Source organism: Miscanthus floridulus, chromosome 1, assembly GCF_019320115.1.
Source record: "Miscanthus floridulus cultivar M001 chromosome 1, ASM1932011v1, whole genome shotgun sequence".
Lineage (NCBI taxonomy): Eukaryota > Viridiplantae > Streptophyta > Magnoliopsida > Poales > Poaceae > Miscanthus > Miscanthus floridulus.
This window is the reverse complement of record NC_089580.1, coordinates 199803156-199820557: the sequence shown is the minus strand read 5'-3', so window position 1 is coordinate 199820557 and position 17402 is coordinate 199803156. Positions and strand designations below refer to the sequence as shown.

General features: G+C 58.9%; 1 protein-coding gene across 1 annotated transcript; it reads right to left on the bottom strand.

Moving 5' to 3' along the window:
• Positions 1–12: 12 nt before the first annotated feature.
• LOC136450111 (anthranilate phosphoribosyltransferase, chloroplastic-like) lies at positions 13–17395 on the bottom strand. Its single transcript, XM_066450402.1, has 10 exons — positions 17085–17395; positions 16843–16986; positions 16571–16732; positions 16403–16486; positions 1735–1923; positions 1322–1412; positions 1128–1187; positions 755–873; positions 342–476; positions 13–261 (listed from the first exon to the last, which is right to left on the bottom strand). The coding sequence occupies exons 1-10, from the start codon at positions 17250–17252 to the stop codon at positions 247–249; spliced, it is 1167 nt and encodes a 388-aa protein (XP_066306499.1). The 5' UTR covers positions 17253–17395; the 3' UTR covers positions 13–246.
• Positions 17396–17402: the final 7 nt, after the last annotated feature.

Sequence of the window (17402 nt, the reverse complement as noted above, 5' to 3'; positions counted from 1 at the left end):
TCTACAGTGTCAAGCAGAATGAAGCACGCGCCGCGCCTTTCTATCCAAAAAGCTTAGAATCTCTTCTTGACAGATTTTTCTACACAACAGCACCGCTAATACATAAAGCAGACTAGAAGTTCACAACAAAACGCGAGAAGAAAAACCCAATCATCGACAGATTACAGATGGACTTAGCAGAGCCCTTATTTGCCACCATTCCTCGTGTCTTATTGCAGAAATCCATCTATTGCTACTCAACGTCACTCAGTCTCTGGAACTCTATAACAAGGTATGGGAAAGGTGTCATGTTCAATGTTTAGCTAATGAAGAAGACCCATTAGAAGCTATTATGTGCTTACATTTGAAACCTTTATCCAAGACTCAAGTGTATTAATGGCTTTCCCGGACCGCTGCGTCTCCTGTGCTAGTGCAACACCGTCATGTAAATTCTTCACTTTACCACTGACAAGTAGGGATGCAGCGGCATTTAGAACCTGTGTAGCAAAATAGGAATTAGTCTAAGCTTATAGACACCAATTGATCATTACAAGTGCAGTCCAACAATTTTTAATCATTTTATTTTAAGCAGGTACTACATGAAAACGGATTTGTACAAAAAAAGTGGTAATCAACACACCAAATTTTAGTCAGCCAGCTGCTTAAAAAGATCTTGGGTATAGAACATTGTGAATCCATTAAGATATATGCAGCCATTTCTTCAGTAAGTATAAAATGGACAAAAACTGGAAAGAGGTAGCTAGGGCTAACTTACAAGGGCATCTGCAATGGACCCCCTTTGACCAGCAAGAACATCCTGGAGAGCTTTTGCATTAAATGCTGGATCACCTCCTTTCAGATCTTCCAATGTGCAACGAGGAATGCCAAAATCCACTAGATTGCAATACATACAGAAGATGTTAGATCAAAGAATTATATTGTTTCCCTTCATCCACTAGTTCATTGATTTGGTTATCATATACTCCTACTTCAGCAGTAGCCAAACATATATAACATAGAAAAGAAAGCAGACAATATGAGTTGGAAGTGCAAATTGATGGGACCAAAATAAAATGATATCGCATAAAAGGATGCCCATTGCAGTCTACTTTTGCAGATTTCAAGAGAAAAGTAAGAAATACTCTTACATGGATCGAAGAGCATTTTTTCAATCTTCCCTGGAGTAACATCAAGGATATATCCAGGACCTGCAGCAATTAAAAAGAATCTTCTGTCAAACATAGTTGACCAAGAAGATACGAGGTAACTTTTTGTGTAAGCACAGCCATTTGTAGCAAAACAGTGGCATTAACAGAGTGAAACCATTTGAAAGTGTGCATACCAAGTGGGCTTATTTCATCCAAACCCTTTGAATGGACGACCAATGCTCTCTTCATTCCAAATTTCTGAGCAGCCTTAGCCATCTTGGTAACCTATTGCCAAAAGATTGCAACGCTTTGGGTCAATGAGTATTGCATTGGATCAACAGTAATCATATGGAGCTTGTTAGATTATTTCTATTTTCAATAAATCGCTATTATATTTGTAGAAACTATCAATAATATTTTTTCCAACAGAGTAAAAAAAAACTGAAAAAGAGCATTCATCTGAAAGACTTTGTTTAATGGATTGATTGAATCTTCTAGCTGCTTTTATCTGATCTCCATTTTATGATGATAATCATGGGACATACTATGCTTGTTGTATAGTTGCATCATACTACTACAAGAAAGGACTAGATGAATGTATACTTACTATATTTTCATGGTAAACACCAATAACAGCATGAGGCACCCTTGCTGGATTCAATAGAGGACCAATGATATTGAAAACTGTCTTTATCTTAAGCTTCTTCCTCACAGGTCTGACAATTTTCATTGCAGGATGATAATTTGCAGACATCATGAATCCAACACCCACCTCATTGACACATCGTTTAATACCCTTGCAATAGGAAAGGTTAGCAATGTTAAGCTATTAATCCCACTTGCCAGCTAATGCTAAGATTGAGATACAGTACATCAAGGTTAGTCAAGGGACAGTGGACAGAAAGCCTTTTTTTGGTAGGGGACAAATAAACATAGTGTCGGATACAGTAAGAAGGGGTACCCTAAGCAAGAACCAAAAAACGACCGCTTAGACTTCGTAAAAGTCGAAACCAGCTAAACACCGCTGGCCTCGGCCGATTCTCCGACTCGCCCGAGGCCCCCTCACCGCTGGCCTCGAGCGACCCCCCACCAAGGGCCTCGGCCGGGCCGCCGACTCTCCGTCTCGCGCGAGGCGGGCTCGGCAGCACTCCGCTGCCTCTTCCTTCACCCGCCCCTCTGACAAAACGTCGTGTCACATTAACTCAGCCAACTGCTGCCCCTGACATCGGCCGCATGCTCGGCACAGTACAGCAGAATGGCCGACGGGACAGGAGGCAGGACTGGGCAGAGGTTACCCGCCACTGTGCTAACCACTAAGCACGTGGTTGACGCCCATGCCTCACTGTGCTGCCAACTCCTGCTCCGAGAACAACGCAGCGTGGGGAGCCACGCCTGAGATACTGTGGCCTCGGAATCAGCACCCAGGATCAATAATTCCCCCCAAGGCCTCGGCAGTACGCTTCAGGGGCTCGGCTGCCTGAGGATCCATGTCCGCCGAACCCCCCACGATGGCTCGGCCTCGCCACCTGCAGAGCCACAGCTCCCTACGACGTCATCGCACGATGACCAGCACGTCACCCGCCATATCCTGCATCAAGCTGTACTGGAGCCCCACGACGCACAAGATCAAGTATGACCGGCGCGTCACCTCTGCACGACAAGGACGAGGCCACTCCATCGACCATACCACAACAGTGGCCGGCTACAGGGCTCGGACACGCCGCCCCCATTTATAGAGCAGGAGGTCTCGGCATCCTGACGCCGACTCCGCTTCGCGCGAGGCTCCCCAGGGAAGGCCTCGGCAAGGAACGCCGTCTCCGCCCCGCCCGAGGCTCTCCACGTAAGGCCTCGGCAGGAAGCGCGTTCTCCGTATCACGCGAGGCCTCTCGCGCGAGGCCTCGGCGAGGGGCCTGATCTCCGTCTCGCACGAGGCCTCATTCTCTGTGTCGCTCGGGGCTGGCTTGTCCGTGGTCCGTCGCCCCCCGCCTCGGTCGACCCTCCCGACAACGCGTCACGTCTCATTAATACTTTCAACCACTCCCGCAATCTCCGCCGGACAGCGGCTCAACGTCACAGAACGGCCGATGCGACCCGAAGTCGCATCAGCGCCGTACCGGCTGGGACAGGGCACGGCGGGGGTTACCGGCAACTGTGACCCAGCACTGTGTCCACGATCAGCGCCTGGGACAGAGTATGACGGGGGTTACTGGTATCTGTGTCCCAGCATTGTGTCCACGATCAGTGCCTGGGACAGGGTATGACGGGGGTTACCAGCCACTGTGTCCTAACGCTGCACCCGCGACCCGCCGCCCGCTCGAGGCCTCGGCACTGTACACCGGGCCCTCGGCAATCTCGGGGTTCGTGCCTGCCGAGACCCCCCACCGCAGTACAAGCCTCGGCACCAACCAGGCCTCGGCCTCGCGCACAATCTGTCCACCAGGGCTTGCACGTTCGCCGTCACGTCCGCTCCGAGACATTCCCAGGGCTCCCACGACGCACAGGACCTGATGGGACAACCACGTCGCTCCAGTATTCCAAGGACGGATCGCTCCTACGGCCACGCCGCCACCGGAACGGGCCACAGGGTTCGGACGTGCCACTTCTATTGGCACGACGTCGCGTAGTGATACATGTACTACCTTCGTCCTCCCTTCAACTATAAAAGGAGAGGACTTGGGCCTCGTAGGGGAGGAGGAAAAAGGGAGACGAACACACCGATAGAACGACACACTTCTACGCTGCTTGAGAACAACGCCTCAAGCAGCCCGCACCACCCTCGCCGAGACCTGGGGCTAGCTCCCTCTCTCACCTAGCTTGTAATCCCCTACTACGAGCACTCCGGTGCAAGGAACATAAGATCGATCTCTCAGACTGGACGTAGGGCCTCGATTGCCTGAACCAGTATAAACCTTGTGTCTCTTTGCATCACCATCCGGGATTAGGGGCACGCAGCACAAATTCACTCGTTGGTTGAGGGACCCCCGGTTCCAAAACACCGACAGTTGGCGCGCCAGGTAGGGGACGCTGCGTGTTAGCTTCATCGTCCCAGTAGGACCCGGATGGCAGACCCCATACGACCATTGTGTCTCGGCACCATAGTTTGGTTCGGGAGCCTAGAGTTCATGTCTCTGGGGCATGAGTACGACATGGTGCTCCTCGCCCCTCGAGCCCCACCGTCCGACGATGAAGTCACGCCTCGGCAGCCTAGGTGCAGGCGGCGCCCGGGTAGCCGCTCTCACCGCGCTCGCCAGGCACGACGCGAGGAATGCCACCCCGACGCTACGCGAACCCGGGGCGGCACGCCACTCCCCGCCGACATCCTACGACCAGCTGTTGGTACGGGGTCCCTGGCTGGGGACCTGTCTGGCCTGAGCCTGGACAAAGGAAAATCGCCGGTGGCTCGCGGCGACGCCCAGTCGTCTAGTTCCACTCCACCACTCCCTGAAGAGCCGACCCCGGCGGGGCAGAATATGGAGACGGCACCGTCCCCATGCCCCTTTGGGTTGCGGGATGCCGCCGCCTCTTATGCCTACGCCTACACTGCCGCTCACGAGCACCCCTCGGAACGCCGCCAGCGCTTCGCTCTCGACCTGAGCACCCACTTCGACTCCTCGGACGAGGACGAGGCATGGCCCGGGGTGAATTTCTCCGAACTCCACAACCTCGGGGCTTTGCGCCAATTCTTGGCCGCAAGCGACTACTGCCTCGGCTATTCCGACTCCGACGACGAAGGGACTTACGATCCATCTCGCGAGTGCTTCCACGTCGGGCTCGGGATGCCAAGGGCGGGCGAAGAAGACGAAAGGACAGGCAACCATCCCCCGCCCCAGGCAAGGGCGGGCGATGCCACGCCTCCGCGTCTCGTAGCCTCGGCGGCGCGAAACGAGAACCCCGTCCGCGGGGGGCATCGACGCCCAGACCTGGAGCAGCTCCACGAGCTTCAAGCCAAGGTCGAACAAGACCGACTCCTTCTGCAACAGCTTCGGGACACTCTCGAGCAGGAGCAGCAAGGGCGCGGTGAGGGCGGAGGAGCCCGAGGGAGGGCCCGCGACGTCCATCACCGCATCAACGACAACGAGGGGGGAGAGCCACCCCCAATCTTTAATCGGGCTAGCCAGAATGTCGCAGCGGCTGCGATGCTGGTCCGAGCAATGCCCGAGCCCTCCACCACCGAGGGGCGACGGGTCCGCGAAGAGCTCCGCGACCTCCTCGAGACCGCTGCGGTACAGCAGGCCGAAAGTTCCGCCTCCCGCCGGCGCGGAGGCACTTCGGAGCAACCCACGGCGCGACCTCGCCGGGGCCAGGATGCCTCGGTCCGTCCCGAGCCCGCTCGCGCGCCGGCGGCCAACGGGGCCCCCTCGGTGCGCGATCGACCTGGAGACCAGCACGAGGCACAAGGCGACCACGAAGTAGTTGGCAGGCGACGACGCCGCGGCGACGGAGCCGCCCGGGGCTACCACCCACACCGAGGCGGTCGCTACGACAGTGAAGAGGACCGCAGTCCTTCTCCCGAGCCACCGGGCCCTCGGGTCTTTAGTAGAGCCATTCGCAACGCTCACTTCCCAGCCCGGTTCCGGCAACCTGCCAACCTTACAAAGTATAGCGGCGAGACGAACCCCGAGCTATGGCTGGCCGATTATCGCCTGGCTTGTCAGCTAGGCGGTGCGGAAGATGACCTGCTCATCATCCGCAACCTCCCTTTGTTCTTATCAGACTCAGCGCGAGCCTGGCTCGAGCACCTTCCTCCCGCACAGATCCACGAATGGCGCGACTTGGTGAGGGTCTTCGTCGGGAATTTCCAGGGCACCTATGTGCGCCCCGGGAACTCCTGGGACCTCAAAGGTTGCCGCCAGAAGCCGGACGAATCTCTTCGAGATTTCATCCGACGCTTCTCCAAGAAATGCACCGAGTTGCCCCGCGTCGGTGACTCGGAAATCGTCCAAGCATTCCTCTCTGGCACCTCCTGCCGGGACCTGGTCCGAGAATTGGGCCGGAACGTACCAACCACAGCGGTCGCACTCCTCGACATCGCCACCAACTTCGCCTCGGGCGAAGAGGCGGTTGGGGCCATCTTCCCCAACAACGACGCCAAGGGGAAGCAGAAGGACGAGGCCCCCGAGGCCTCGCCCGCCCGCGTCCCCAAGAAAAAGAAGAAGGGTCGCCCAGGGAAGCAGGAGGTCCTCGAGGCCGTCCATGTCGCCGCGACAGATCGCAGGAATCCCCGAGGCCCCCGGGGCCCCGGGCTATTTGACGACATGCTGAAGAAGCCCTGTCCTTACCATCAAGGTCCGGTGAAGCATGCCCTCGAGGAGTGCACCATGCTCCGGCGTTACTACGCCAGGCTTGGGCTCCCCGACGACGACGAGGCCAGGAAAAGGGGCGCCGGCGAAAGGGACGGCGATAAAGATGATGGGTTCCCCGAGGTACACAACGCCTTCATGATCTTTGGCGGACCCTCGGTATGCCTCACGGCGCGCCAGCGAAAGAGGGAACGCCGGGAGGTCTTCTCGGTCAAGGTGGCCACCCCCCGGTACCTCGATTGGTCTCGGGAGGCAATCACCTTTGATCGGGATGACCACCCCGATTATGTTCCAAACCCCGGGCAGTACCCGCTTGTCGTCGACCCGATCGTCGGCAACACCCGGCTCACCAAAGTGCTCATGGACGGAGGCAGCGGCCTCAACATCCTCTACGTCAACACTCTGGAGCTCCTGGAGCTCGACCATTCACGGCTCCGAGGCGGTTCCGCACCCTTCCACGGCGTCGTGCCAGGAAAGCGCACACGACCCCTCGGGCGCATCGACTTACCCGTCTGCTTTGGCACTCCCTCCAACTACCGCAAGGAGGTCCTCACCTTCGAGGTGGTTGGATTCAAGGGGGCTTACCACGCCATCTTGGGGCGCCCGTGCTACGCCAAGTTCATGGCGGTCCCCAACTACACCTACCTCAAGCTCAAGATGCCAGGCCCCAACGGCATCATCACCGTCGAGTCCACGTACGAACATGCATACGACTGCGACGTCGAGTGCATCGAGTACGCCGAGGCCATCGTGGAGGCCGAGACCCTCATCGCCGATCTCGACCAGCTTGGTAGCGAGGTTCCCGACGCCAAGCGGCGCGCCGGGACCTTCGAGCCCGCGGAGGCCGTCAAGCTCGTCCCCGTCGATCCCGCCGTCCCCGACGGCCGAGGACTGAAGATCAACGCCACCCTCGACAGCAAATAGGAGGCCGTGCTCGTCGACTTTCTCCGTGCGAACGTCGATATGTTCGCGTGGAGTCCCTCGGATATGCCGGGCATACCAAGGGAGGTCGCCGAGCACGCCTTAGATATCTGGGCAGGCTCCAGGCCGGTAAAGCAGCGCCTGCGCCGATTTGACGAGGAGAAGCGCAGGGCCATCGGCGAAGAAGTGCAGAATCTCATGGCAGCCGGGTTCATCAAGGAAGTATTCCATCCAGAGTGGTTGGCTAACCCTGTATTAGTCAGAAAGAAAAGTGACAAGTGGAGGATGTGCGTGGACTACACCGGTCTAAATAAAGCGTGCCCGAAAGTCCCATTCCCACTACCACGAATTGACCAAATCGTCGACTCCACTGCGGGATGCGAAACCCTCTCCTTCCTTGATGCATATTCCGGTTACCACCAAATCAAGATGAAAGAGTCCGACCAGCTCGCGACTTCTTTCATCACTCCATTCGGCATGTACTGCTACGTAACCATGCCATTCGGCCTCAGAAACGCAGGGGCTACTTACCAACGGTGCATGATCCAAGTCTTTGGCGAACACATCGGGCGAACCATCGAGGCCTACGTGGATGACATTGTAGTCAAGTCCAGGAAGGCCGGCGATCTCGTCGGCGACTTGGAGGTTGCCTTCACATGTCTCAGAGAGAGGGGCATCAAGCTCAACCCCGAGAAGTGTGTCTTCGGGGTTCCCCGAGGCATGCTCTTGGGGTTCATAGTCTCGGAACGTGGAATCGAGGCCAACCCGGAGAAGGTCTCGGCCGTGACCAACATGGGCCCGATCCGAGACCTCAAAGGGGTGCAGAGGGTCATGGGATGCCTTGCGGCCCTAAGCCGCTTCATCTCGCGCCTCGGCGAAAGAGGCCTGCCCCTGTACCGCCTCTTGAGAAAGTCCGAGCGCTTTTCTTGGACCACCGAGGCCGAGGAAGCCCTCGCCAGGCTCAAAGCACTGCTCACCAACCTCCCTTCGTAGGAATACCGATTTCCCAAGGGATCGGGTCTCGAGCTCCTAAAGAGGCAAAACAAAGAGCGCGCGTCAAACATTGCGAGGGGGCTCGGAGAGAAAACAACGCGGCACGGGAGAGGAAAGTACTTACCTGGGTGACACCAGGCAAGTCCCGTCCCATAATAGTCATCGCTGTCTGCAGCGACCGCACTGCCAGTTGGCGGTACTGCTCGAGGGTATCCCACCGCCCCCCCTCTGCGATATCTTCAAGGGCGAACACAGGCTCCCCCTCGGGATCAGCCCGGTCCCGCCAGAAAACACGCGGGAAGTTCCACCCACGGGGCTCGGGCCGTAGCCGGGCAAGGGCCGAACTCCCCTCGGCAGGATCTGGGACTGGCTGCTCCGCGGTACTGGCCGCCTCGACGTCCGCCGCCTCCCTCCCTGGGGAGGAATCATCAGACGAGATTGTCTGAACCAGGGGCGGCGCCAAAACTTGCTCCGTCTCCACCTCCATCGCCTCGGCCTCGATGGATCTAGGGGCTCCGGCCTCCGCCATCTCTACCTCGGTGGCCCCGGCGTCCACCGCCCTGACTTCGGAAGCCTCGGGGGCTCCGGCCTCACCCTCAATGGCCTCGGCAATGGTGGACGCCCCAACCTCCTTCGCCCCAAGACTCACGACATCGCGAGGCGTGGGCTCCTCCTCCTCCACTCGCTCCGCGGCCGCCTCGGCACCCTTTTCCTGGGCAGCCGCCTCCTCCGAAACGGCCCCGCCCGACGCCGCGCCACGCTGCACGCCAGCCTGCGCCTCCGCTGCCTGATGGGCGGAGGAGCTAACGTTCACCTTGAGCGCCTTACGGGGCGCCAAGGCAGGATCTTCCACCAGATGCTTCTGGCTGAAAGCAAAGACACTCCCAAGGTCAGCATGCGACCAAGGGACAAACAAGAAGTACTACGGACTCCACCAGAAAAGACGCTTACCGCGAACGGGGATGCAGCCGCTTCGACACCGCCAGCCTCCTCTGCAACGGCGCCGGTGGTGGCAGCAGCGCGGCCTCGGTATCCACCGGTGCCAGCTGGCCTCCGCCGGACCCCGGCACCTCCTCGAACCTTCGCGGAGACGATGGGGTCGGCCCCACCGTCGCTCGCTCCACCTCCACCGTCGAACCCATCGGGCTGACGGCACGCTCCTCCGACACCCGCGCCTCGGGCGTGTCGGCCTCGGCCCCGAGACGGGCCGCCACCGGCCCCGGGACACCTCCTCCTCCTAGGGGCGTCAGGCTCCTTGCCGGCGCCCCGGGCACCATCTCCTTAATGTCGGGGAGGTGTTCCAAGCAGGCCGTCCCCACCTCGCGCCCGCCGCCGTCGCCCGAAGAATCCGACACCGACGACGAGGGAGACGGCTCCAACGGGAGACCATCGAGCTTCTGACGCCGGCGACGGGCGTCCAGCTTTTCGCGCGCGAGGAGCTTCTTCGTGCGCTTCGCCTCCTTGGCATCTTTCTTCTTCTTCTCCTCGGCGCGCGCCCTGTTCACGGCTCGCAGCCGGGCGTCCTCGGTAACGGGCGGCGGGGAGCCTCGCACGTCCCTTATCCCCTACGGGAACGATGAAGTAAGACAACAGACAAAAAAGGCGGAAAACAAGAAGGCCGCGAAAGCGTCGGCAACAATCAACTCACCAGCGAGATGTACCCCCGCGACGGGCGCATCGGGAACGGCATCAAATCGTCGATCTTCGGCTTCCCGTCTACCGCCTCTCTCACCCGACGCAGGGTCTCGTCGTCGGTAAGGGCGAAGGCGGACATCTTGATACCGACAATCGGGTCGCTCGGGGTCATCTCGAACAGCCGTCGCCGCCGGGCCATCAGCGGCAACACCCTCCGGCGGTGAAAGGCCGCCACGACCACGGCCGCCGAAAGTCCGCGGTCACGTAGCTTCCCCAAGGCCCGCAATAGCGGCTCCAGCCTAGGCTGATCAACCTTGATGACGCCGTATCCCCACTTCTCTGGTTGACTCTCTACAACCCGCCCGGTATAAGGAGGAAGTCCTCCGCCGTCATTACGGAGATAGAACCAGCCGTCGTACCAACGACGGTTGGACGATGACAGCTGGGCCGGGATGTAGAGGGACTGCCGGTCTTGGCGCACGTGAAGGGTGTAGCCGCCGGCCCTCTGCACCTTCCGAGCCCCCCTCGTTCCCCCCGGCTTGGTGGTGAACGTCGCTCGGAACAAGTGGAGCCACAACTCCCAGTGGGGAGCGATCCCCAAGTACCCCTCACAGACGGCGACGAAGATGGCCGCCTGCGCGATGGAGTTGGGGCTGAAATTGTGAAGCTCCACGCCGTAGTAGTGTGGGAGCGCCCGCATGAACTTATCCGCCGGCAACCCGAGGCCTCGCTCGTGGAAGACGACGAAGCTCACCACGTAGCCGTCGCGCGGCCTCGGCTCCGACTCGTCCCCCGGAGCAATCCACTCCGGCTCGTCAGGGTCGGTGATCGGGCGAAGAAGACCGGCCTCCACGAGCGACTGCAGTTTCTCCTCGGTGACGTCAGACCGCTCCCAGGGATCCGCCGGGAGGATGACGGGACCACCAGCCATTGCGCGGTGGAGGTCGCTGCTACGGCGGTAATCTCTCTCTCTTTCTTTCAGTCTCTCGCTCTCGCCCTTCTCCTCCCCGGCGCTCTATGCTCTCAGCAACGGCACAGGGGCAGCGAAAGCGAATGCGGAAAAGGTAAGAAGGGGGAGGGCGAGGCTCTTTGCGTATTTATGCAGGGACGAGACGAAACCACCGGGCGACGAAATCGGGGAAGTTTCCCCAAAAAATCTGGCGCGGTTATCCAGATCCGGTCTTATCGCCCACGCGCCCACTCCCTCCTCATTAATCGCGCGTGCAGGTACGTCCCGTCGGCTGACGCCACGTCGCGTCCGACCACAGCAGCAGCAGGCGCCGTTTCGCCTCCCCGGAAAAGCCGCCTCAAAAGACGCGCCTGCCGTTATCAGCCGTAGGGAGAAAAATAACCCCCCCGATTCCTTTCAGGCAAAGGAACTGGGCACCGAGCCCGCTACGGTCCAGGGGTTCGAAGGCTGGGCCCTTAGGGGTTTCGACAGCCGCCCCAGGGCAACAGAGTCAGGGGCGACTACGGGCGAGCCTATACGAGGCCGAGGCCCAAGCAAAAGAAACGCTTGGGACGCCCTGTGTCGCGTCCGAGACCGATAGGGAGGTCTCCGAATGGGATCCCACCGTAGGGAGGCGCCGAGCCACCGAGGCCCAGCGAACGGCCTCGGCACCCACTTGAGAAACCCTCCGGTACTCTTGGAGCGCGTCTCCGGACCGCTAGCCGACCCCCAGCGAACGGGGTACGGGCCTCCACTCGGACTTACCCGATAACAGCTCACCGGAAATGCCATCGCTCGCGCCCACCAAGGGTAGCGCGGCATGTTCCACCCCTCCTTCCAAGCGAAAAGGAAGCGCGAGGGTCGAATAAAAAGTCAGGAGAATCCCCGACGGCCCTCTTGCTCCACGAAGAGGCTAAGGGACTCTTCCTGCAAACCATTGCCGAGGCCCAGCGACTTAGGGTCGCACGCGAGGGGGCTCGGCAAAACAAACCCTCCTTCCGAGCGAAAAGGAAGCGCGAGGGTCGTTCAAAAAGCCAGAAGATCTCCCGACGGCCCTCTTGCTCCGTGCAGAGGCTAGGGAGCTTCTTCTGCGAAAGACGCCGAGACCCCGCGACCTAGGCTCGCACCCGAGGGGGGCTCGGCGGACAGACCCTCACGCGCGAGGGGCGAACCAAAAGCCAGGGGGACCTCTGACCGCTCTCTCGCTCCGTGCGAGAGACTCGGGGGCTCCTCCTGCAACTTTGCCGAGACCCAGCGGCTCAGGCTCGCACGCGAGTGGGCTCGGCAAACAGCCCCCCGTCCGAGCGAAAAGGACGTGCGGGGGACGGACAAAAAAGTCGGGAGGGCCCCTGACCACCCTCTCGCTCCGTGCGGAGGCTCGAGGGCTCTTCCTGCACCCAAGATAAAGACAAGCGACCCGAGCCCGTTACGGTCCAGGGGTTCGAAGGCTGGGCCCCCAGGGGTTTCGACAGCTGCCCCAGGGCAAAAGAGTCAGGGACGGCTACGGACGAGCCTATACGAGCGCGCCCTGTGTCGTGTCCGAGACCGGCAGGGAGGTCTCCGAATGGGATCCCACCGTAGGGAGGCACCGAGCCACCGAGGCCCAGCGAACGGCCTCGGCACCCACTAGAGAAACCCGCCGGTACTCTTGGAGCGCGTCTCCGGACCGCTAGCCGACCCCCAGCGAACGGGGTACGGGCCTCCACTCGGACTTACCCGATAACAGCTCACCGGAAATGCCGTCGCTCGCGCCCACCGAGGGTAGCACGGCATCTTCCACCCCTCCTTCCGAGCGAAAAGGAAGCACGAGGGTCGTACAAAAAGCCGGGGGAACCCCTGACGGCCCTCTCGCTCCGGGCGGAGGCTAAGGGGCTCTTTCCGCAGCATCGTCGAGGCCCTGCGATCCGAACTCGCACCCACGGGCCCGGCGAACACGATGAAAACCCCTCGCTCGAGGGAGAAAAAAGCCCCTGAAGAAGTGAAATCACTCCTCCAGGGCCTCGGGGGCTACACCCGGCGGGTGCGCTCGCGCGCACCCACCGAAACCTCAAGTACAAAACACCATCCCAACAGGAACTATCAAGAGCCAATTCTCGTCAGAACCTCAGGGGGGGTACCTCCACTCCCCCCAAGGCTCGGGGGCTACTGTCGGATAAAGTAAGAAGGGGTACCCTAAGCAAGAACCAAAAAACGATTGCTTAGACTTCGTAAAAGTCGAAATCAGCTAAACACCGCTGGCCTCGGCCGATTCTCCGACTCGCCCGAGGCCCCCTCACCGCTGGCCTCGAGCGACCCCCCACCAAGGGCCTCGGCCGAGCCGCCGACTCTCCGTCTCGCGCGAGGCGGGCTCGGCAGCACTCCGCTGCCTCTTCCTTCACCCGCCCCTCTGACAAAACGTCGTGTCACATTAACTCAGCCAACTGCTGCCCCTGACATCGGCCGCATGCTCGGCACAGTACAGCAGAATGGCCGACGGGACAGGAGGCAGGACTGGGCAGAGGTTACCCGCCACTGTGCTAACCACTAAGCACGTGGTTGACGCCCATGCCTCACTGTGCTGCCAACTCCTGCTCCGAGAACAACGCAGCGTGGGGAGCCACGCCTGAGATACTGTGGCCTCGGAATCAGCACCCAGGATCAATAATTCCCCCCAAGGCCTCGGCAGTACGCTTCAGGGGCTCGGCTGCCTGAGGATCCATGTCCGCCGAACCCCCCACGATGGCTCGGCCTCGCCACCTGCAGAGCCACAGCTCCCTACGACGTCATCGCACGATGACCAGCACGTCACCCGCCATATCCTGCATCAAGCTGTACTGGAGCCCCACGACGCACAAGATCAAGTATGACCGGCGCGTCACCTCTGCACGACAAGGACGAGGCCACTCCATCGACCATACCACAACAGTGGCCGGCTACAGGGCTCGGACACGCCGCCCCCATTTATAGAGCAGGAGGTCTCGGCATCCTGACGCCAACTCCGCTTCGCGCGAGGCTCCCCAGGGAAGGCCTCGGCAAGGAACGCCGTCTCCGCCCCGCCCGAGGCTCTCCACGTAAGGCCTCGGCAGGAAGCGCGTTCTCCGTATCACGCGAGGCCTCTCGCGCGAGGCCTCGGCGAGGGGCCTGATCTCCGTCTCGCGCGAGGCCTCATTCTCTGTGTCGCTCGGGGCCGGCTTGTCCGTGGTCCGTCGCCCCCCGCCTCGGTCGACCCTCCCGACAACGCGTCACGTCTCATTAATACTTTCAACCACTCCCGCAATCTCCGCCGGACAGCGGCTCAACGTCACAGAACGGCCGATGCGACCCGAAGTCGCATCAGCGCCGTACCGGCTGGGACAGGGCACGGCGGGGGTTACCGGCAACTGTGACCCAGCACTGTGTCCACGATCAGCGCCTGGGACAGAGTATGACGAGGGTTACTGGTATCTGTGTCCCAGCATTGTGTCCACGATCAGTGCCTGGGACAGGGTATGACGGGGGTTACCAGCCACTGTGTCCTAACGCTGCACCCGCGACCCGCCGCCCGCTCGAGGCCTCGGCACTGCACACCGGGCCCTCGGCAATCTCGGGGTTCGTGCCTGCCGAGACCCCCCACCGCAGTACAAGCCTCGGCACCAACCAGGCCTCGGCCTCGCGCACAATCTGTCCACCAGGGCTTGCACGTTCGCCGTCACGTCCGCTCCGAGACATTCCCGGGGCTCCCACGACGCACAGGACCTGATGGGACAACCACGTCGCTCCAGTATTCCAAGGACGGATCGCTCCTACGGCCACGCCGCCACCGGAACGGGCCACAGGGTTCGGACGTGCCACTTCTATTGGCACGACGTCGCGTAGTGATACATGTACTACCTTCGTCCTCCCTTCAACTATAAAAGGAGAGGACTTGGGCCTCGTAGGGGAGGAGGAAAAAGGGAGACGAACACACCGATAGAACGACACACTTCTACGCTGCTTGAGAACAACGCCTCAAGCAGCCCGCACCACCCTCGCCGAGACCTGGGGCTAGCTCCCTCTCTCACCTAGCTTGTAATCGCCTACTACGAGCACTCCGGTGTAAGGAACATAAGATCGATCTCTCAGACTGGACGTAGGGCCTCGATTGCCTGAACCAGTATAAACCTTGTGTCTCTTTGCATCACCATCCGGGATTAGGGGCACGCAGCACAAATTCACTCGTTGGTTGAGGGACGCCCGGTTCCAAAACACCGACACATAGTATCATATAACAATAGTAGATTCATGCACTCAGAGCACAACAAGGTTGGAGGGGTTGCCTATGCGATCAGACCATATAGTGCACAAATTACAGAATCTGAACATAACCTATTTAAACCAACTGAGCGTGAGCAATTTAAAATATCTCTCGATTATAGAATCAATGGTAGGTATAGTTGATTCCTGTATGTTGTAGTTAACCACTCAAGAGTATAGTTCAAAAGTTTGACAAACAGAAATGTTATTAGAGGCAGACAACCTTATTTTCACTTAACAGTACATTCTGGAAATAGATCATATAATAGATAAACTCATAAGTGAGGAGCATGAACTAGACATGAGCCTATACGTGTTAAGCATATTGTCAAACTCACGGAGAAAAGTAATCCAATGAGCAGCCAGTTTGAAAAACTGAAACATCAAGAAAGCTCTCCTGACAATTGAACATACAGACATCTCTGGAGAAAAGTAATCCAATGAGCGTAGCGCCCTGTTCGCTTGGCTTATAAGCCGTACTTTTTCAGCCAACGAACAGTATTTTTCTCTCACAACAAATCAGCCAACAGTACTTTCAGCCATGGCTTATCAGCCAAGCAGGAGCAGAAGCATCTCTGGATAAATATTCTCCTAATCTACGAATTGCATTTGAACTAATGGGTGAAACTCAGTCCGTAAATGTTGAGTTATGTGGAAATAAATTCATAAGTATGAAGCACCTTTCAGCCTCAGGATGTGACTAGTCTTGCATTGTAATCCACACACAATAGCCTATTCGCTTGTTGGTTTCAGCCAGCCCAAACCAGCCAGCAAACAGTGTTTTTCTCTCACAATAAACCAGCACCAGCCAGCCCAAACCAGCCCAGAAACCAACCAACGAACAGGCCGAATAATTGGATACTAACACTTCACGTGTGTCTCCTTTTGTACTAATAAGCATGTTGTCGAAATAAAATGAAATTGAGAGATCCCAATCTTCATATCAATCATCCTATAGCCATCACACAGCATATTTCTTTAGAGAAAGGGGCAGCTCCTGTTGTACTAATAAGCATGTTTCACTAGGATAGTCAGATCTGAAGTCCATACCACTTCTGTGGATGGTAAGAGGCCCGTCAGTGGTACCCTATGACCTGGTACTAGGACGCTAACAAATGGAAAAGTCAAGGGACACTAGAAAACAGTGCACTAGCGGAGCTGCCATCGTGGTACTTAGGATGCTGTAGGCAGGATCTGATGATTGATTAAGAAATATGTGTCGGTACCTCAGGTCCAAGCTCGATGTTGACCCCAAGCGCCTCCAGCACATCGGCGCTGCCGCACGCCGACGAGCTGGCCCTGCTTCCTTGCTGCTCAACGCAATCAACGCATCAGCAGGACCGCCAGCGTCCAAACCCAAGGTCTATAATCCCAAAAGCGCAAAAACACGATACCTTAGCGACCTTGGCGCCGGCCGCGGCGGCGAGGATGGTGGACCCGGTGGAGATGTTGACGGTGTCTGCGCCGTCGCCGCCGGTCCCGACAATGTCGACGGCGTTGTCCAGCCCGTCGACCCGGACGCAGCAGCTCAGCATCGCCTTCGCTAGCCCCACGATCTGAAACAAGTCGGCGACAAAAACCCAATCAGGGATCCGCAGAAATAATCCAAGCCGTCCCGGGCTGCCGGTAACGAAATCAGCCGCGTCCTCCCGAACACAAACCACACCTCTTCGTAGGTCTCGCCCTTGGCCCTGAGGAGGACGAGGAAGGCGGAGATGCGCGCCTCGTCTTTCTCGTCCAGCAGCAGCCGCAGCGTCGTCTCCGCGTCCTCCTCCGAGAAGTCGGTCCCGCCGATCAGCGCCTCCAGCACCTGGCGCCACCACCACGACAGCAACAAACGAAATGAAGCGACCACCACCACAACACCCAAGGCAGAAGTACATCCGCTCAACGGGGACGGGAGGGCACCTTGTCGAAGGAGCCGATGCGCGGCGCGGCCGGCGCGGCGGTGGGCTGCACGGCGACGCGGGCGGGCGGAGGGAGGGGCCGCGCCTGGGCGCGGCGCCCGCCGAGGAGCGCGGACGGCGCGGAGGCGAGAGGTTTGGGGGAGGCGAGCTTGAGCGACGCGGCCGCCATTGGTGCCCGCGCGCGCGTCCGTGCGCGCAGTGGGGGATTCCTTCCGGATTCTGGCGTGGGATGAGACGGGGCAGGAGGAGGCACCGCACGAGAGGGCCGTCCACGCGAGCAGCTTTATGCACAGAAACGGAGCACACTTGGACTTGCTAG